Below are 20,612 nucleotides of genomic sequence, written 5' to 3'. Positions count from 1 at the left end.
CGCTTATCTGTGTTGTCTCTGGCCAATGAATATGTCTAATTCGTGGAATTAAAAGCATTAAAAGGGAAGGAAAGACACACAAGTTGTACCTGGATGCTGTGGCAATTGGATCCAAAGTGAATATCAGAACAAAACCCTCTTACTTTGCTTCTCTGTTTCTTCCATCTTTTTCACCTGCTGGCAGGTCTTAGAGGTGTGGATGTAGGGCTTTCTTCTCCACTGGGGTGGGGGTGGGGGCATTTCTGCAGGGCCCCATTTGTGACACTGGGTGGGAGGGTGGGCTGCCTCTGGCTGGAATGGTAGTCCCAGCTCCCCCAATTCCAGCTGTACAGCCGTAGGTGGCAGGAGCCTCTGTTTCTCCATCTGTATAATGGGGACAGTGATACTGATGATTCAGCCATCTCATAATTCAATCAAAGTGATGACAAGGCCAGAGCCTCACAGCTCAGAGAAGCAGGTGCCTCGGACTCTGACTAACTCTGAAATACCACCAAGGGGCTGAGGGGGTTTTGGCTTAGCAAGATCTTGGAGGGGCTTCAAAGCAAGAGCCTGCCACTCTCAGGGAGGTGGGGCCAAGGTCGGACCTAAGTGGGACTTAAGTGGGACCCTCTGAAGCTCTCACATGCACTCCATATCTATGTGTTCACACCTCTGGAAAAACATGCTCGTGTATGCATGTGTGCAGGCCAGGGCACACGGCTTTGCATGTACATGCTCATGCTTGTATGTATGTCTATGAATGTTCGGAGTTTGTATACAAGCAGGACTGCTGTGTTGCACAGCCCCAGGGACTTTCATTTACACTGTAGTCTAAATGAATGGCTGCGGGTCACTCTGACTAGAATGTGAATGGCAGCCCTACACGTGTGTGAATGCAGGCATGCCGGCGGGTGTGTCTTCATGTGTACATCTCAGTGTACGTGTGTCTGTGTGTACGAGATTGGGCTTACACGCCTGTGAGTGCAGGCTCCTGTGTGTGTATGTGTCTCTGTGCCTCTGGGAGTATATGTCTGTGCGCGTGCCTGTTTGTGTGTAGCTATGCAGATCTGCGTGTCTGCGTGCCTATGTGTCTAGGTCCAGGCATGCACGCTTGTGCATAAATGTGTGTGTATGTATGTGTGAATGTCTGTACCTTTGGATTGCGCTGGTTCCTGTATCTGTGTGTGTGTGTGTGTGTGTGTGGTTGTGCACGTGTGGCGGAGAGGGGCTGAGAACAGCAGGTCTGGGTGCCATGCCGGTGCTGTGCTGGTCAGCTGTGGGCCCGTCTCAAATGCAGGGGCAGCTGCCTTTAGAGGCCTGGCAGGCAACTTCCCATTTCCTGAACACTGTCTGTCTGTCCACAGGTGTGCTGCTGGACGTACAGAAGTTTTTTCAGATCAGTGACAGGAATGCTGGTTTGCTTCAGACAGGTAAGGAGGGAGTCCCCAGCCCGGGGCCCTGGGCTCATGATGCGTGGGGGTCTTTTGGTAGGTTCTGTTATGTGCTGGCTCCAGGTGCTGGGAAATGGAGGCCAGGCTGAGCCCCACTGAGTCCCCTGGCACAGAGGATGGGTGGTATTTAGGTGGGAGGGACCGTCTGGGTGGGAGCAGGAGGCAGCAGAGGCTGAGATCTGGTGCCTGAACGGCCTCTTAGGGCTTGGGGGTAGGTGCTGCGGGAAGAGTGGAGGGAGCTGGGGCTGGAAAAGGCTCCTGAGCTTCAGATCCTGGCTGTGGAGTTGGTCACTCATCCTTCATGCCTGTTAAGCTTAGCTTTGTAGCCAGGGTTGAGAATTCCTGACATGTGCTTTCCTCTCTTGGACCTGAAAAACCTGATCACTGGGACATAGACAGACAGACAGAGACATGTATCCCCCACATGGTGTCAGATGGGGTCTGGGCCCACTGGGGCTTACAGTCCAGCAGTGGGGAGCAGCCACACCTCCCATTCCAAGGCACTAACTTGTCCCCTGTGGGTGCCTGACTGATAATACACACATGCACGCACCCACACACTGTCACAACACAGGATACACGTGCTCGTTACAGTTTTGAGAGAATCCACGTACAGACCCTCACGCCGGTACATTTCTTTCTTAAAATAGACCTGCCTGAGAATCAGCGTCTGGCCCTTTTTTTCCACCTCCTCTTTAATACTCACCTGTCCACCATTTAAAAATATATACATTTATTTATTTATTTGGCTGCACTGGGTCTTAGTTGTGGCACAAGGGATCTTCATTGTGGCGTGCAGGATCTTTAGTTGTGGCATGCGGGATCTAGCTCCCTAACCAGGGATTGAACCCGAGATCCCTGCACTGGGAGTGCAGAGTCTTAACTGCTGGACCACCAGGAAAGTCCCTGTCCACCATTTTTGGCATGAAAATACACCTCTCCCATTCTGAGTTTTACCAGGTGTGAAAGCCTCCAGGGCACCAGACAAGAGGGACCCCTCAAGGCTGCTTGGCTTTTGCCGACGAGGCCCTGGGAACAGAGCAGAGAGAGCGTCGGTAGAAACCGACTGGTGATGTTTCCTCCAGGCCACAAACCCAGGGATGGCAAGGCGCCAGGGCTTATCTAGCCGTCCCACTCGTGTGTGACAGTCTACTCTTTATCTACCATTGAGAATTCAGACGTGAGATGCTTGTCTCAGGGATGGGTATCTATACATTTATTTCAATTGAAAAAATGAAGCCGACATTTCAATCTCTTTCTTACAGACAACCAGTCTGATTTGCCCTATTGATTGGCAAATGAGGACTGGCTTTGCCCATAAGACTCTATGGTAGATGTTTCCCATAAACTGAATGCACTCGATCTGCAGCCCTAAGGATTTGGATGAAAATAGAGTTTAAAAAATACAGTCATGCTGGCAATCACATCCTTTGCAACTATTTAAACTGGAGGATGTCAGCTGAAAACATGCGAAAGGGTGCACAGTCCTGTAAACAGAGATACCAAGCAAAAGAGGTAGATCACTGTGTTAGACCGCTGTCTCGGGGTTGAGGCCGACAGCTGGTCCTGATCTTCCAGTCATAATGTAGCCAAAAGGAGACCATCTCAGCTCAATACCCATGACCTTCTAGATGAAATAGATCATGGAAGTTGAGTCAATATTTCCCTTCCCTGGTTCTTACCATGGTGAACAGGATTATTGCTACAAGGCCCCTGATAAGTGAGTTGCAGGGAGGGAGAAGTTTGTGTGTATGAGAGAGAGATGAGAGTGAGGGGGACGGGGCAGGGGAGAGAGAGAGGGAGCCCATTTATGCGGGGACATGCTTGTGAGTATGTAGTGGGGATATGCATGTGATCATGAGTGTGTGTGTTTGAGATTGGATGAAGGGAAGGGTCTTCTCTGCAGAAGCAGCCCAAAGAGCTGTGTGGAAAGGGCAGTGGGCTTGGAGGCCTGATGACCAGTCTTGTCCCCAGTGACCTCAGGTGAGTCTTTTCACCTTCCTGGGTTGCCGTGCAAAGGCCCTAAGCCCCACCCTGCTGTCTGTCCACAGGGCTGCAGACTAGAGGAAACCGATGACTCAGAGGGGTCAGTGTAGCTATAAGAGTGCGGTGGAAGGTGGGGGGGAGGCGGTGGTCAGACACTCCTTGCCCCCCTGCTATGGGACAGAGAAGCTGCTGGAGTTAGTTAATAGATTTACAATATTTAAAACGAACACTGATGTGGCCCTTACCACGTGCCAGGTATTACACTAAGGGGTTAATAACATTAACTCATTTAATGTACACAACAATCCCATGAGACAGGGATTATGATTATGCCCATTTTATGGATGATGAACCTGAGACACAGAGAGGCCATGGGGCTTGCTGAAGGTCACACAGTAAGTGACAGAGATGGGATACAAATCCAGGTAGCTTCTTATACAGTCCTTCTCTGAACCCCGTGCTCCTTAATTACTCCCATCTTGTCACAGAAAGGGTTTGAACCTGGACATGCTGGGAGTGAAGGCATGCCTGCCTTCCACTTAGGGGCAGGTTTCTCCATCCCAGGAGAGCTGCAGGTTTAAGGTGTTTATATCCTGTAAAGGATCTCTACCCCAAATCTCATAACAGAATGAGATTTGGGGAAATATTTTATAAGCTTTAGGTGAAGAAGATGTGTATTAAGAAGACACAAAACAACCCCGCCCCAAGAAGATTGATGAATTTGACTACACCAAAGCTAAATGCTTCCATATGATGGAAATTGAAACTATAAATACAATTAGCAATAATAGATAACATTTGTTGGGCATTTATATAAAGCCTGTCACTCCCTTTTATATGCTTTATTTTACTTAATCTTCCCAATAACCTTATGGGGGAAGTACGAGGGTGAGTCAAAAATTATCCACACTTCGGTTATATTAAAACTTCTATAAATTCTACAGCCAGAGTGCGGATAATTTTTGACTCACCTCGTACTGTTACTATTGCACTCTGTAGTTGATAAAAGGGGGAACAGGAGAGTTAAGGATGTTGCCCAAGGTCACACAGCTAGGAATTGGTGGGGTCAGGATGTGGGCCCAGGTAGTCTGTTGCAGGATTTGCATTTTAAATACTTAAATATAAAGGACTAGGAAAAATTAGCAACAAAGAGCCCGATAGAAAAACAGGCAGAGGATGTGAACACAGGGGCTACTACTCAGCCTCACTGAGAAGAAGAACAACGCAGATTAAAAACTTCAGCGAGACGTCATTTGTTTCAACCATTAAATGAACAAAAATCAATCGACTGATCTTATCAAGTGTCAGCAAGCAATAAACATACCTCTTTTTTTATTAAAAAAAAGTTTTTTTAGTTATAATATTTTTAAATGCCGTTGACACCAAAGACGATTCTCTGCTAGGTATTAGGTCAAACCATATTAAATTGCCGGTTTTGTAGGTCAAAACTGGCTTAATTTTCCCAAGTGCCTGTGGCTCAACCCAATACTAGAGCGAGTCAGGGCGGAGTGGGAGGGGCTGGAACCGGAGCTGGGACGAATCTGGGCCTTCATTGGGCTCAGGAAATGTCAGTCATCTGTGCTTCTTAGTGATGACGTAGACGCTGGGCGGGGTCCTCCAGACCTCAGGCCCCGGGTGGTGGGACCAAGGTGCAGGCGGGTCAGACTTCGCCCTGGCCACCTGCCGGCTCTCGGGGGCCGCGGACTCACCGAGAAGGGTCGAGGAGGTGTTATTTGAGGACCAGAAGCAGTGAAGGTAGATATCCACGTGGAATAGTCAAAAAGAAACGTGGCAGTTTCTTTGTCTTCGCAGAATAGCAAACGCGTTCAGCAGTCCAGTCACCAATTCATAAGCGTTTGGTACTTTAAAAAAAATGGTATAAATACAATTGCAGCGTCAGGGGAATGTTTTACCTACTTAGGAAAACCAAATCTTTTCCAGCCTCCAGGGGCCGCTGGTTTATCATCCCTGTGCTCGTTCTAAACCGAGCTCCTCTGCTCAGAGCAGGCACCTGGCCCCCGCCCCGCCGCCTCATGCCTTCCAGCGGGAGAGCAAACTCAGACCAGTCCCAACCTCAGGCTCACCGGGGCGGGAGTCCTCCTAAAGACGGGGCCCCAGCAGCTCCATGGCGACCTCTGTGTTCACTTCGGTCTCACCTGCATGCAGCCTGGGAGGGGGATGTTGACTTCTCCACTGTTGGGCTGGTGCTCAGAGAGGTGGAGTTAGTACCCCAAGGCTGCACAGTGAGCAAGCAGCACAACTGAGATTGGAGTCGCGGCCCAGCCCCTGCCCCTCCCTCCCAGTCCCCCTGACTCTGGGCCATGGTGGGGACTGGGGGATTCACCTTATCATTTCCTCTTCCCAACCTCCACCCGCTGCCAAGCTTGTGGCATGTGAGCCAGTTCCCTTTTCTGGGCCTGCTGGGCCCGTTGCCCTCCCCCCCAACCCCCAGCCTTTGTTGGGGTGGGGGTGGGATGCATGCTGGCCCTTGCATGTCTCCTCCAGTCTTCATCAGCTGCCTGCTGCTGTCTGCACCTGTGTTTGGCTACCTGGGCGACCGACACAGCCGCAAGGTGACGCTGAGCTTTGGTATCCTGCTCTGGTCAGGAGCAGGCCTCTCCAGCTCCTTCATCTCCCCCCAGGTGGGTGCCCTCACCCCTTCCCAGGCCCCCGGGGGACCCTCCCGCACCTTCTTCCTCCCTGATCCAGCCCCAGCAGAGCTGCTTCTACTCCATTCCAGGCTGGCTGGGGGATTGCCTTCCAAGGGCTGAGAGAGGGGCCTTCTAAACAGCCTGCTGGACTTTCTTAACAGGGGCCTTCCTCTCTGACATCTCCTACTGCTGCCCATGGCTTCATTTCCACCCAACTGTGCTGGGGCTGGGGGTGAGGGTAACTGCTACTGTCTGCGGAAACTGGCCTAGTTAGCACACATGATGCCCAGGAAGAGGGCTCCTCAGATCAAGGGGGTGGGTGGTGGCTGTGAGCGCCAGCAGGAGGCACTGTGTGATTTGGGGAACCTGGGCTGGGAGAGGACAACAAGGTGTCTGGAGCCCTGCTCCCCTCCTCCCCTGGGGCATGTGTCACCAGATGCCCTCGGTCCCTCCAACACATCCTCAGGTCCCCTTGCCCCAAGGGTGATTTCGGAAACTCACTGTGGTCTTGTGCCCGTTTGCCCAGTACTCCTGGCTCTTCTTCCTGTCCCGGGGAGTGGTGGGCACTGGCACGGCCAGCTACTCCACCATTGCACCCACCGTCCTGGGAGACCTTTTTGTGAGGGACCAGCGGACTCGAGTGCTGGCCATCTTCTACCTCTTTATTCCTGTTGGAAGGTTGGTATTACCCTGGCTCCACTTCCCCAGGTGGTGAACTGAGGCCCAAAGGAGTTAGAACAGGGGCCAGGCTGGGTGGAGAAGACATCAGAGCAGAAGGGCTTGGATTTGAATTCCAACTCTACCCCTTCCTCACTGTGTCACTTGACCTCTCTGAGCCTCAGTTTTCTCATCTGTAAACGGGGCTAATAACATGAACCAATAGGTCGTGGTGGTAGTTAGAGATATGTAATGAGAATGCTCCCTACATGCTAGTACACTCAGGGAGGGGTGAGAAAGAGCAGCCCAGCAGTGTGGGATGCGCGGGGAGGGGCTGGCTCTGGGAAATGAGGCGAGGAAGCGTGTTAGGGTTGGGCCGTGCACCCCACAGCCGGATAGGACAGAGAATGGGTTTTGCAGCAGGCCCCTGAGCTCTGACACAGGTTTCCTGAAATCGCCTAACTTGGGCAGGGCTGAGACTTGGAGAGGTGGGGTGGGTGGTCCTCATATAGGGAGACAGTGGATGCTTGGGATGGGCCTGGAGCCAGAGGTCACTGGTGACTTGTCCAAGGGCAGTGGACATTTGGATCTCACGTGGCTCAGTTTTCCCAGTGACAAGGTGATGAGCTGCAGAGAGCTGGCTCCCTGGGGTGGGGGCACCCCGGTTCAGGCTGGCCTTGGGGCCTTGGAGCTGCCTCCCTCCCCTCACTGCCTATTTCTCCTGCTCCTCTTGCAGTGGTCTGGGCTACGTGCTGGGGTCGGCTGTGACGGAGCTGACTGGGAACTGGCGCTGGGCCCTCCGAGTGAGTCCAGCTTCCTTTTCTTCCCTTCCCTTTCTCCCTGGGCCAGCAGGGACTTTCCAGCCTCCAGTGGCCTTAGCCCCTTGGCAGTGTCTGGCGCCATGGGGGGTGTTCAGACGTCAGCAGCTTCAGACATTTGGGGCCTCATATGGACCACAGCCTCTGGAAGTTGTGCCCCTGGTTCAAATTCCAGCTGCTTCGTCTGCTAGCTGTGTGATCTCAAGCACGTCACCTCCCTCTTCGGGGCCTCACTTTGCCTATCCGTAGAATGGGAGAGTAAAGGCTACCTTATGGAATCTTAAGGATTAATGAGACAAGGGGTGGGAAGACACTAGGGCAGGGCTGGGGTGGCAGATGGAGGCGTGGGCCAGGAAAAGGGACAGTTATTGGGGCAGCAGGTACTCAACAGTCAGGGTCCGCGTGGTCAAGACTGCAGCTCTCAACCATGTCAGGCTCACAGATCCCAACAGAGTCGTGTCTGTACAGGACAGACAGGCATTCAGTCAAATCCCAAGGGGACCCTGCCCGCCAGAGAGGCTGTCCTCTCGGGGGTGAGGAGGTGAGAAACAGTGGTATGTCAAGCCCTGTGTATAACCAGCTCCCAGGAAGCGAGTCCCCGCCCCACCCTGGGGCACAGAGCATCCCAAGAGCCTGGACCACAGAGTTCAGTCACTGTCAGGATCTCCTGGGTCACAGGAGTGTGTGGCCTCGAGCTTGCTGGGCCCTCCTGTCCCCAGATCATGCCCTGCCTGGAAGCCGTGGCCTTGATCCTGCTGATCCTGCTGGTTCCAGACCCGCCCCGGGGAGCTTCTGAGGAGCAGGGGGTGGTGACCGAGGGGGGCCCAAGGAGCACCTGGTGTGAAGACGTCAGATACCTGGGGAGAAAGTGAGTGTCCCTGCTCCTCCCTGAATGTCGCTGAAAACCCCTCTGCCCCAGCATCACCACCTTCCCTCCCTCTGCCTTGAGGGAGCCCTCCCCGACCCATCCCAGCGTTCACGGCCCTCCTCCTCCTCTGAGCTCCCACCCACCAACGAGGTGCCCCTCCCCCACTCGGAGGCCCCCTCCACCTCGCCATGGGACAGAATAGGGGCTGGGAAGGGAGGGAGGAAGACGCTGTGAGCTCCGGCCTTGGCTCTGCCGCTGCCTTATCCCGGGGTGACCTGAGACTTGGAGCCTCCCTTCCCTCATTTATTCAATGGACATAATTCTCCAGCTTTGCTGGCTTCTCAGGGTTGCTGGGAAGATGCCTGAGTGAATCACTCACCTCTCTGAGCCTCATGGGAGAGAATCCCTCCTTGGTTCCAGGCATGGTTGGGGAGGCAGACAGGAGTCACCCACATGGCCAGATATCATGATTTACCAGAATATGGGGCACGGGCAGGACCCCGCTCTCTTTGTTACAGAGCCACAAGCTGAGTGGAGGACACTCAGAGGAGGGCGGGCAGCGTGGACAGCTTGCCGGGGACTGTGATGCTGGATGTGGGTGTGTCAGGCTGGGGAGACTTAGTCCTGTCAAGAGGAGGGAGGAAGGCAAAGCAGTGAGCGAAGGTGCAAAGCAGGCTGCTTAGGGAGGGCCTGGAGCCACCTGGGTGCCAGGGGGACCTGTGTGCCCAGGAGGGGGGTAAGGGCACGGACAGAAGCAGACAGGCCCCCGCAACCCCAACCCTCTCCCGGCTCCAGCCAGAGCACTTTCTCTTACAGCTGGAGTTTTGTGTGGTCGACCCTTGGAGTGACAGCCATGGCCTTTGTGACTGGAGCTCTGGGCTTCTGGGCTCCCAAGTTTCTGTTTGAGGCCCGTGTGGTGCATGGGCTGCAGCTTCCCTGCTTTCAGGAGCCATGCAACAGCCAGGACAGGTGAGGAGGGGCGTCTGGGCTCTTTTTTTTTTTTTGGCCTGTGCCACACAGCATGTGGGATCTTAGTTCCCTGACTAGGAATTGAACCCATGTCCCCTGCAATGGAAGCGTGGACTCTCAACCACTGGAACTCCAGGGAAGTCCCCAGCGTCTGGGCTTTTGATGGGGAAGTTCTCAGGAGGTTCTGAGCCTGTGCGGGCTCACGGAGCTCTGGGCAGACGCCAGGACTCGGGAGCCCTCTGGCAGGTGGCAGACCTGGTTCTAGCTCGGGCAGAGCTCCTGCTGTTCTGAGCGGCCACAGGCAGCTCCCTTGTCCTCTCTGGGCCCTGGTCCTGGTCCTTGTCCTTTTCCTCCTGCTCTTGGGCTGCTGTGGGGGTCCAGAAAGCACTTGGGGATAGGTGAGGCTTCTGTGGGGCCTGTGGGATGATGGGACTCTTAGGCAGCCTTCCTTCGGAGGGACCCAAAGTGTGAGGTTGTCCCATTTTACAGATGGCAAACTGAGGCGCTGGGATGCCTCATTACTCCTCTGGCTTAGGGATTTCACACGTGCGTTTGTATGTTCTCTGCCTCATTTGAGGCATTTTCAGTCTTGGGAAAGCTGCCCTCCTCACCCTGCTGTGCTCCTGTGCCCCCAGCTGCCCCTGTTCTCCAGGGACTCCGTGACCTCCTGATGGAGCAGATACGTCTAATCCTCTCTCGCTTGCTCCCTCCTTCTCCCTGCTGATGCTTTCCAGTCTCCTTGCAGACCACTCCTCCTCCCTGATCCTGCCCCAGTGGGTTCCTCAGAGTTCCTCAGGGCTCTGTGTGCTCCTCTGAGGCCTCAGTGACACTGGTTCTCTGCTGGCAGCATTGAGGTCTACCCTCTTCTCCCCAGCCTCCTCTCTTGCCTCTACCTCCCTCCCTGATGCCCAGAGAGAGCTTCGCGTAATTTCCAGAATGTCCCCTGTGGTGTCACTTGCCTGTGCCTTTGCCCAAGCTGTGCCCTTTGCTCATAGCTGCCTTCCCTTTTCTCATCATTATTTCCTTTTTTTTCCTTTAAGAACTCTTATTGAGATACAATTGGCATACGATAAACTGCATATGTTTAAAGTGTACAATTTGATATATTTTTTTCTTATTAGTAATGTATATATGGCAATCCCAATCTCCCAATTCATTCCCCTCAACCCTCCCCGCTTTCCCCACTTGGTGTCCATATGTTTGTTCTCTACATCTGTGTCTCTGTTTCTGCCTTGCAAACCAGTGGATTTATACCATTTTTCTATATTCCGCATATATGTTTAATATACAATATTTGTTTTTCTCTTTCTCACTTCACTCTATATGACAGTCTCTAGGTTCATCCATGTCTCTACAAATGTCCCAATTTCGTTCCCTTTTATAGCTGAGTAATATATTCCATTGTTTATATGTACCACATCTTTATCCATTCATCTCTTGATGGACATTTAGGTTGCTTCCATATCCTGGCTATTGTAAACAGTGCTGCAATGAACACTGGAGTGCATGTGTCTTTCTGAATGATGGTGTTCTCTGGGTATATGCCCAGGAGTGGGATTGCTGGGTCATATGGTAACTCTATTTTTAGTTTTGCAAGGAACCTCCATACTGTTCTCCGTAGTGGCCGTATCAATTTACATTCCCACCAACAGTGCAGGAGACTTCCTTTTTCTCCACACCCTCTCCAGCATTTACTATTTGTAGATTTTCTGATGATGCCCATTCTAACTGGTGTGAGGTGATACCTCATTGTAGTTTTGATTTGCATTTCTCTAATAATGAGTGATGTTGAGCAGCTTTTCATGTGCCTCTTGGCCATCTGTATGTCTTCTTTGGAGAAATGCCTATTTAGGTCTTCTGCCCATTTTTTGATCGGGTTGTTTGTTTTTTTGATATTGAGCTGCATGAGCTGCTTGTGTATTTTGGAGATTAATCTTTTGTCTGTTGATTGGTTTGCAAATATTTTCTCCCATTCTGAGGGTTATCTTTTCATCTTGCTTACAGTTTCCTTTGCTGTGCAGAAGCTTTTAAGTTTTATTTTATTTTTTGGCTGTGTTGGGTCTTCATTGCTGTGTGCGGGTTTTCTCTAGTTGCAGCAAGCGGGGGCTACTCTTTGTTGCAGTTTGCAGGCTTTTCATTGCAATGGCTTCTCTTATTGCGGAACACGGACTCTAGGTGTGCAGGCTTCAGTAGTTGTGGCACGTGGGCTCAACAGTTGTGGCTCACAGGCTCTAGAGCACAGGCTCAGTAGTTGTGGCACTTGGGCTTAGTTGCTTGGTGGCATGTGGGATCTTCCGGGACCAGGGATCGAACCCGTGACCCCTGCATTGGCAGGCAGATTCTTAACTACTGCACCACCAGGGAAGTCCTCACCATTGCTTCTTGAGCTTTAACTTTAGTTCAGGCCCTATGCTAAGCCTTTTACATGAAAAAACCCTCCGAGGTTTTATAATAAAGCCTAGTATTCCTGTATTAAAAATGAGAAGATGGAAAATCAGAGAGGTTAGACGACTTGTCCAAGGTCACACAGCTCGAGTAGCAGAGCCAGCGTTCAAACCCACCTGACTCCAAAGCTGGTGCTCTTAAGCTCCATGTCCTGTTGCCTCTGGAGACTGCTTGGTATTGTTAATTGACTTGAATGTCTCCCCAACTAGCTGGCACACAGTAGCGCTCAGGGAGCAGCCAGTGAACTAGTAAATGAATGCAGCAGAGGAGACTGTGATTTTTTTCAGCCGTGCCGCACAGCATACAGAATCTTAGTTCCCTCACCAGGAATTTAACCCATGCCCCTGCAGTGGAAGTGTGGAGACCTAACCATTGGACCGTCAGGGAAGTCCCAGGATATTGTGATGTTTATCCTGGCTCTACAGCTAGATTCTTATCTCCCCAGAGGCAAAGACTGAGTCTTAAAAGTCCCACAACAGCTTGAAAAAGTGGGAAAAAACCAGGACTCCATCCCACTTCAGGCATTAACTGGCTGTGTATTCCTGGGCCAGTAATTTCCCCATTCTCTGCTTCAACCTGTTCCTCTAATTCAGCTCCTTCCCAGGACCTGAGTGAGAAACTGACGTGGGAGTTTGTGTTAGGGTCCTCGGGCTGGTGGAACGAATCACCGCACACTTGGAATCTTCGAACAACAGAAATTTTTCCCATAGTTCTGGAGGCCAGAAGTCCAAAATGGTTTCACTGGGCCAAAACCAAGTTCAGCAGGGCCACGCTCCCACAGGAGGCTCTTGGGAGAATCCTTCCTTGCCTCTTCCAGCTTCTGGTGGCTGCTGGAGGTCCCTGGTTGTGGCCGCGTCACTCCAGGCTCTGCATCCATGGTCACGTTGCCTTGTCCTCTATGTCTTAAATCTCCCTCTGCTTCCCTCTTTGTTTTTGTTTAAATTAATTTATTTATTGGCTGCATTGCATCTTCATTGCTGCATGTGGGCTTTCTCTAGTTGCAGTGAGCAGGGGCTACTCTTTGCTGCGGTGCGCTGGCTTCTCATTGCAGTGGCTTCTCTTATTGCGGAGCATGGGCTCTAGGCACACAGGCCTCAGTAGTTGTGGCACATGGGCTCAATAGTTGTGGCTTGTGGGGTCTAGAGTGCAGGTTCAGTAGTTGTGGCGCATGGGCTTTGTTGCTCCACAGCATATGGGATCTTCCGGGACCAGGGATGGAACCCGTGTCCCCTGCATTGGCAGGTGGATCCTTAACCACTGTGCCACCAGGGAAGTCCTGCTTCCCTCCTATAAAGACATTTGTAATTGCATTTAGGGCCCATCTAAAAAGTGGAGGATAATCTCCCTATCTCAAGAACATTAATGTGGACTTCCCTGGTGGCGCAGTGGTTAAGGATCCGCCTGCCAATGCAGGGGACATGGGTTCAATCCCTGGTCCTGGAGTATCCCACATGCTGAAGAGCAACTAAGGCTGTGTACCACAACTACTGAAGCCCGTGCGCCCTAGAGCCCACATGCCACAACTACTGAGCCCATGTGCTGCAACTACTGAAGCCCGAGTGCTCTAGGGGCTGTGTGCCACAACTACTGAGCCCGCGTGCTGCAACTATCGAAGCCTGTCTGCCTTAGAGCCCGTGCTTCACAACAAGAGAAGCCACCACACTGAGAAGCCCATGCACCACAATGAAGAGTAGCCCCTGCTTGCCACAACTAGAGAAAGCCTGCGCAGCAATGAAGACCCAATGCAGCAAAAAAAGAAAAAAAAAGGTTAATATAGTCACATCTACAAAGGCTATTTTGCCACATAAGGGAACAGTCACAGGTTCCAGAGATTAGGACATAGATGTCTTGGGGCGGGGGGGGCCATTATTCAGCCTATCACAGGGTTGGGAGCAGGTCACGGTATTAGGATTCTGCATAGACCTTAGCTGTTAATACACTCTCCATGGTTAGGATAAGCCCCAGGGTGAGGGTGGGGTGGGAGCAGGAAGCTGCAGGATGCAGGATTCTAGCTCAGCCAGAGGGATAACTTCCAACATACAGAGCTGGACCAGATGGAAGGGACAGCATGGGGAAATGAGCTCCTCGTCCCTGGGGGCATGTAAATAGGAGTTGGATAACTGCTTGCCAGGCCATTGAAAAGAGAAAATCAGCATAGAATTTGTAGGCTTTAAGGACCCTCTTGGCTCTGAAAGTCTGATTCTGGGAAGGCTTTTGGGGACACTTCATGGTAGGTATGTCCTCTGGCCACACCTCTGCTCAGGGGCACTGGGGACCCCCATCTACAGTGCCTGTCTGAACAATCAATCCTAAGTCTTAGAAAGGTCTCGAGAACCTGCCAAGGCCGGCTCAGACTGGGACTCAGAGACAGATAGCATTCACCCGGGATTCGGGGTCACTTGACTGGACTGAGGCAGAGCCTGGTACAGCTTGGTAAGCTAGGAAGATTCGGTGAGCACCTTTAAGCTGCCCAAGGACACACACGCTTTGTTTGGGGGCAGAGGGCCAGGAGACCCTGGCTCTGCCAATGTGGGGCTGCATGGCCTCAGGCAGGTCCCTGCCCTCTGTGGACTTTACACAGTCTCCTATAAACCAAAGGGGTGGGGCAGGGAAATAAACCCATTAGTCCTCAGCCTGTGGGATGGACATTTCACAGAAGTTGTTTAGAGGAGAGGTGGTTTTTTGGGACCGTCGATTTGTCAGTAACCATAGTCTTGCATCTGTTGTATTCTTACGTCTTGAGGAGAGTCATGGAGGTAATAGCAGGCACCTGGCACTCCTGGAAAGGTTTGGATCTGGAAGGGGATCCTGGCCAGGTGGAGAATGGTGGGTGGGGGCATCGGTGCTCCAGGCCGAGGGAAGAGTGTGGGCCGAAGCAGGGGAGCCGGAAAGTGTAGGGTGAGTTTAGAGAATTCCCAGTCATATGTGCGTAGTGAGGAAGGGGGAAAAGAGGGGAGGTTACACAGGGGCCAGTCCTGCCATGCTGGCCGGGAGCTTGCCCTGAGGACTACAGGGAGCCACTTGGGGGCTGGAAAGGTTCTAGTTACCTTTGTTGTTTTCAAGAGTTCACGCGAGTCAGTCTCAGCATCTCTTCGGGCTCCTTTAAAAGGAGGCTTGGGTCCATCCTTTGGGCTAGGATGACCCAGGAGGATGAAGATGTATATTCACATCCTGGCTCTGTCTCTTACTAGCTGGGTAATCTTGGCCTCACCCTTTCTTAACCTCACCTGTCTCAACTGTCCATCTGGGAATTCTGGGAGGGATCAGTGAGCCATTTGCTTAACATATATCTCTTGTTCCAGGCTGTATGCTCCCAGCCTAGAATCAAGAAAGTAAACCAAACCTGGTTTCTGTTCTCCAGGAATTCACAGCCTAGTGAATGACCTTGATGATAGAGACATAGAAGGTGATATGGGAACTGAAGGTGGTGAATGAATCAGCAAAGGGACCGGGGAAGGCATCCTCAAAGAGGGGACATTTGTGATGGGTCTTGAAGGATGTGTAGGAGTTCAGTGGGTAGAAAAACCAGTGAAGCGTGTTCCACATGGAGGAATAAAAGTATGAAGTGGGGCAGCGGCTAGTCTGGGACTGAGGAGGATGGATTTGGGGTTTGGGGTTGAGGTCACCCAGGGTCAAATCCTGAAGGGCTATGTACACCACAGTGATCTGGAACCACATCTGGTGGGCATTTAAGAGCTGGTGGAGAATTTTAGGCAGGGGATGGGCAGGTGTCAGATTTGTGTTCTAGAAAGCATCCTCTGGGGGCCTGTATGGAGGTTGTCCTGGAAGGACAGGTTTCTACAGGAGGGAGGTGCAAGAGGGGCCAAGTGGAGTTGAAGTGGGTCCAGGAGTAGGTGGGAAAGGTGGCGAAGTTAGGCGGGGGCTACTTGAGAGAGATTCAGAGAGAGTGGAAGGATGGACTCAAGGAGGGAGGGTGTGTGGGACTTCCCTGGTGGTCCAGTGGTTAAGACTCTGTGCTTCCACTGCAAGGGGCATGGGTTCGATCCCTGGTTGGGGAACCATAATGCAGCATGCTGTGTGTCCAGAGAGAGAGAGAGAGAGAGAGAGAGAGAGAGAGATGATGTGTACAATGCTGCTGTATCATATGAGCTCTATGAATAAATGTTCACTTGCCTCCATTCCATTAGTATCAGGGCCTGGAAGGTGAGGAGGATGGGGCCAGAGTGGGACTGTAGAATTAAGATTTCTTTTCTTTTTTTTTAAATTCATTTATTTATTGGCTGTGTTGGGTCTTCGTTGTTGCATGTGGGCTTTCTCTGGTTGCATTGAGTGGGTGCTACTCTTTCTTGCGGAGCACTGGCTCTAGGCAGGCGGGCTTCAGTAGTTGCAGCATGTGGGCTCAGTAGTTGTGGCTCCAGGGCTCTAGAGCACAGGCTCAGTAGTGGTGGTGCACGGGCTTAGTTGCTCCTCTTACGGGCTTAGTTGCTCCTCCACGGGCTTAGTTGCTCCTCCATGGGCTTAGTTGCTCCTCTTCCTGGACCAAGGATCAAACCCGTATCCCCAGGTGGATTCTTAACCACTGTGCCACCAGGGAAGTCCTGAATTAAGATTTCTGAATGGGCCAGTTTTAGGTGGTGAGACAGTGGAGGAGGTCACTGGTGCTGAGGCAGGCAGGGTGCTGGGGTGCTAGGAAGATCACCCACATGGCCAGTGGCATCCCCAGGATGAGGCAGGACAGGGGATGGGAAGGGTAGGGGAGCATATGGATCCCTGCACAGGGTCTCAAGGAGCATCGGTTAGGAGGGAGGGGAAGGGGCCCCCAGCCACCTTCCCTGTAGGTACCAGATCACGCACTGGGGGACAGGTGGCTGGACCCCTATCCTGACCCCACCAGCTGATGAATCCTTCTCTTTTCCATCAGCCTGATTTTTGGGGCACTGACTGTCGTGACTGGCATCATTGGGGTCATCCTGGGAGCAGAGGCTTCAAGGAGATACAAGAAAGGCAACCCGCGGGCTGAGCCCCTCATCTGTGCCGCCAGCTTGCTTGCTGCAGCCCCCTGCCTCTACCTGGCTCTCATCCTGGCCCCGACCACCCTCCTGGCCGCCTATGTAAGTGAGGGCCCCTTTGGAGGCAGGAGTAGGGTGGGTGGGTAGGGAACTCCTGTTTCATAGGCTTACACTGTGCCAGGTCTTCACATACATTTATCACTCCTTCTGGGTGGAGCTTGGTTATCCCCATTTTACAGAGGAGTAAACTGAGGCTTACCAAGAGTAACACAGCTAGGAAGGGGCAGAACTGGGATTTGAGCCTAAGCCTTTCTGACTCTAAAGTATGTCCTGGTTAATGCTTTGATTGGAGACAGTGGGACCCCTTTATTCCCAGGACATGTTGTGAGTCCAAGAAGAAATAGGGTAATTCTCCCCAGGTTACAGATGAGGAAAGCGAGGTTCAGATTGGCCGTAGCCAGTGCGGACACTGCTTTAAAGGTGGCAATACAGTGAAATCATATCTTCCAGATCTGTATCCCATCTCATGCCTCCATGTGCTGCACACTCCGGCTACACAGTGACAGGTGCTCACACCTCCCGGCCTTTGCTCGCGTCCATTCCCTCCGCCAGAGGCACCATTCCCCTCTTCTGTGCATCCTAAAGTCGTTCTCCTGCTGCCAGACCCAACTCAAAGGCCACCTCCTCCAAAAACCTTCCCAGACTACTCTGTGCTCACATCAGAATTCACTGGGGCTCCGTGCATGTTTGGGTCCCATCAGGCACCCTGGTGTGTCCACATACATACATATACACTTACACGTGTGCCGCTGTGTCCCTGGCTCCCCAAAGCCCGGCCCTGACTGTCACAGCTGATGGGAAGGAGCCGCTGATACTGGAAAGAGGTGCCAGCCTGGCCTCAGCCAGACCTGTTCAAGCTCCCTACCCCTCCCTTCTCCTCCTCCTCGCTGGTCCCAAGGCCCTGGGGACCCACCACGGTGGACACGGAAGCCCCTGCACGTGGGCGTGGGGTTCACTGAGCAGGCTGGACTCAGAAAGCAAATCAGTAACAGCTGTATTGTTCCCTGACCAGTTTGGGTAGGTCTCTTCCCCATGACCAGACCCCATAGCTTTTCTAGTTACACTCAGGAAGCCCAGTCTCATTGAAATCAAAACTTTGGTTCTGCTTCCAAATAAAGCTTCTATCCAGGTCCAGAGAGTTGCACTGGGAAGAGGGGGAGCTCTACTTGGTTGGATTCTCCATCTCTGTCCCTCATCCCCGAACCACCCCTCTCCTAAGATCCTCACCTCTCTAAGGTTGGGCAGGCCAGCAAGGTTGACCGGAAGTGGGCCAAGCGTTATCCGTGTCTGGAGTTGTTTGGCTGACTGTCCATGCCCTCCTTGTGGCAGATCGCCAGATGCTGGCTGACTCCTCTCTGGGGGGCACTTTTGTGGGTCCTGGGGGCCCCAGGCCCCAGCATTTGCCTTGTTCAATTCCCTGGTACAGGGGACATTATCCCCCTGTGTACTGTCACAGCTTCCCTCCGCTCCTCTGGGGGGTTGGCCTTTCAGCTCTTCCTCCTGGGCCCTGTCGCCCCAGGCAGTCACCCTGTGGGGCTCCCCTCTTGAGACCTGCAAGCCTGTCTCCTCTCCCTGGTCCCTATTTGAGCCCCTGGATGAGCCCAGGATGCAGCAGCCCCTACTGCGTTCTTGTACATCCTCCTGCTCTCATGTGACATGCGTTGGGGTGTCCCAAGGATACTCTTTGTGAAACGCACCCCCAGGTGGCCCTGGCATAGGAAAGTCTGCACTTTTTGGCATCCCGTCAGGGAGAAAGGCCAATGCCCTTCCTGACAGGCACTGCCCTCTCTGTGGGTGGGCCACCGGAAGCCCCTCTCTCAGCTTTCTCACTCTCCAAATAATCACTCCCCAGCCTGAGTCTCCAGCCTTCTTCTGCACAAGCTGGGGGGCCACATGGGATGGTTCCCTTTCTCTCTCTGAATCCTGAGGGTGTGTCTTGCACCTTTTTAGGGCATGGGTTCTTTTTTTTTTCCCCAGATCTTATTTTACTTTATTTTTTTATACATCTTTATTGGAATATAATTGCTTTACAATGTTGTGTTAGTTTTTGCTGTACAACAAAGTGAATCAGCTACATGTATACATGTATCCCCATATCTCCTGCCTCTTGAGCCTCCCTGCCACCCTCCCTATCCCACACTTCTAGGTCATCACAAAGCACTGAGCTGATCTTCCTGTGCTATGCAGCAGCTTCCCACTAGCTACCTGTTTTACATTTAGCAGTACGTGTATGTCGATGCTACTCTCTCACTATGTCCCAGCCTCCCCTTCCCCCACTGTGTCCTCAAGTCCGTTCTCTGCATCTGCATCTTTATTCCTGCCCTGCCACTAGGTTCATCAGTACCATTTTTCTAGGTTCCATATATATGCGTTAGCATAGGGTATTTGTTTTTCTCTTTTTGACTTCACTCTGTGTGACAGACTCTGGGTCCATCCGCCTCACTACAAATAACTCAGTTTCATTCCTTTTTATGGCTGAGGAATATTCCATTGTGTGTATGTGCCGCATCTTCATCCGTTCATCTGTCAATGGACATGTAGGTTGTTTCCATGTCCTGACTATTGTAAATAGTGCTGCAGTGAACATTGTGGTTTATGTATCTTTTTGAAATATGGTTTTTTTCAGGATATAAGGGCATGGGTTCTTCTCACCAGCCTCCTCAGCCTTGGTTGGGTTTCCGCTGAAATTCCTGGGGGATAGACAAGTCATGTTAGCATTCCCTTCTGCATGTGCCCTCCTTTAGTCCTTATGATGTGCTTGTCGGAAAGGGTTTTTCTCATCCCTACTTGACAGGTGGGAAAACTGAGGCCCAGAGATAGCAACACAAAGAGCGGGACGGATAAACCTCTAACTCAGCCCCGTAGATTTCAAAGTCTGTGTCCTTCATGCCACACTGACCCTTGCCACCCCCGTGGGGGAGGAGGAGGGGCTGGTGGCATACACCAGGCACCGTTGAATGCCTTGATGCTTGTTGGCTGAGGGAGTGCCTGGGACCATCATCTCCAGCTGGTGGGGGCCGAATGGGCCTGACCTTGTGGGGAGGCTGAGGCCCGGGCAGATGGAGGCCCTATTTAAGGCCTGTCTCTGCATTGGCTGGGCCCACGGACCCCCTGCCAGCTCTGCTTCTGCCACAGTCTTGCTTGGCTCTGGGAAGTGGCTCCTTGGCTCTGTTTTGGGGACACAGCTGTCCCCCCTCTGTAGCCTGGCGCATTTCCAGAACTGGATGGCTCATCTAGAAATGACATTGCATCTTGGCTGACAAAGCCAGCTGGAGAATCTCTTCTTGAGGCCGGCCCTGGGGCATGAGGGCTGAGGGGCAGGAAGGTGGGCAGGGCTGGGCTGCGTCCATGCTCCAGTGCTGGGAGGCTGCTCCTCCCTGTGGCTCGTGTTTGGGGCTGGTGGGATCCCCAGTGGCTAGAACGCCAGACTTCCAGAAGTGGTGCGGTTCCTTCCGGATCCCCTGACTAGACCCCCCCACCCCCACTTCCATGGCTCTGTCTGTGCTTCAAGGTCCTGAGATCCAGACTCCAGCTCTCCGCCCCCTCTACACCCCACCCCTACCCACTGCCATCACTCATAAACCCATATCACCTCCAAACCGCCCCTCTTCGCTTGGTCCCCTCTGTCCTGTCGTGGCTCACGCCTTGCCGTCTTTCTCTAGGACTGTCCCAGGAGCCACCTTCCTGGGCTCCAGGTCTTCCTGCTCCCCCCACCACAGTCTGTTCTGCGCACACTGCCAGAGTGACACCACGGAATC

The 20,612-nt window shown here is 52.5% G+C and overlaps 1 protein-coding gene across 1 annotated transcript in view; it reads left to right on the top strand.

The window, feature by feature from the left end:
* SPNS3 (SPNS lysolipid transporter 3, sphingosine-1-phosphate (putative)) overlaps window positions 1–20,612 on the top strand; it is a 52,727-nt gene that overhangs the window by 8,392 nt on the left and 23,723 nt on the right. The window contains exons 2-8 of the mRNA XM_057715885.1: window positions 1,344–1,409; window positions 5,922–6,058; window positions 6,594–6,745; window positions 7,461–7,527; window positions 8,262–8,410; window positions 9,227–9,379; window positions 16,707–16,896. Coding sequence (XP_057571868.1) covers window positions 1,344–1,409; window positions 5,922–6,058; window positions 6,594–6,745; window positions 7,461–7,527; window positions 8,262–8,410; window positions 9,227–9,379; window positions 16,707–16,896 — 914 coding nt within the window. The remainder of the gene's footprint in view (window positions 1–1,343; window positions 1,410–5,921; window positions 6,059–6,593; window positions 6,746–7,460; window positions 7,528–8,261; window positions 8,411–9,226; window positions 9,380–16,706; window positions 16,897–20,612) is intronic.

The sequence above is a fragment of the Hippopotamus amphibius genome, chromosome 17 (genome assembly GCF_030028045.1).
Source record: "Hippopotamus amphibius kiboko isolate mHipAmp2 chromosome 17, mHipAmp2.hap2, whole genome shotgun sequence".
NCBI classification, from domain to species: Eukaryota; Metazoa; Chordata; class Mammalia; order Artiodactyla; family Hippopotamidae; genus Hippopotamus; species Hippopotamus amphibius.
The sequence above is the reverse complement of the archived record's forward strand: the minus strand, read 5'-3'. Positions and strand labels throughout refer to the sequence as shown.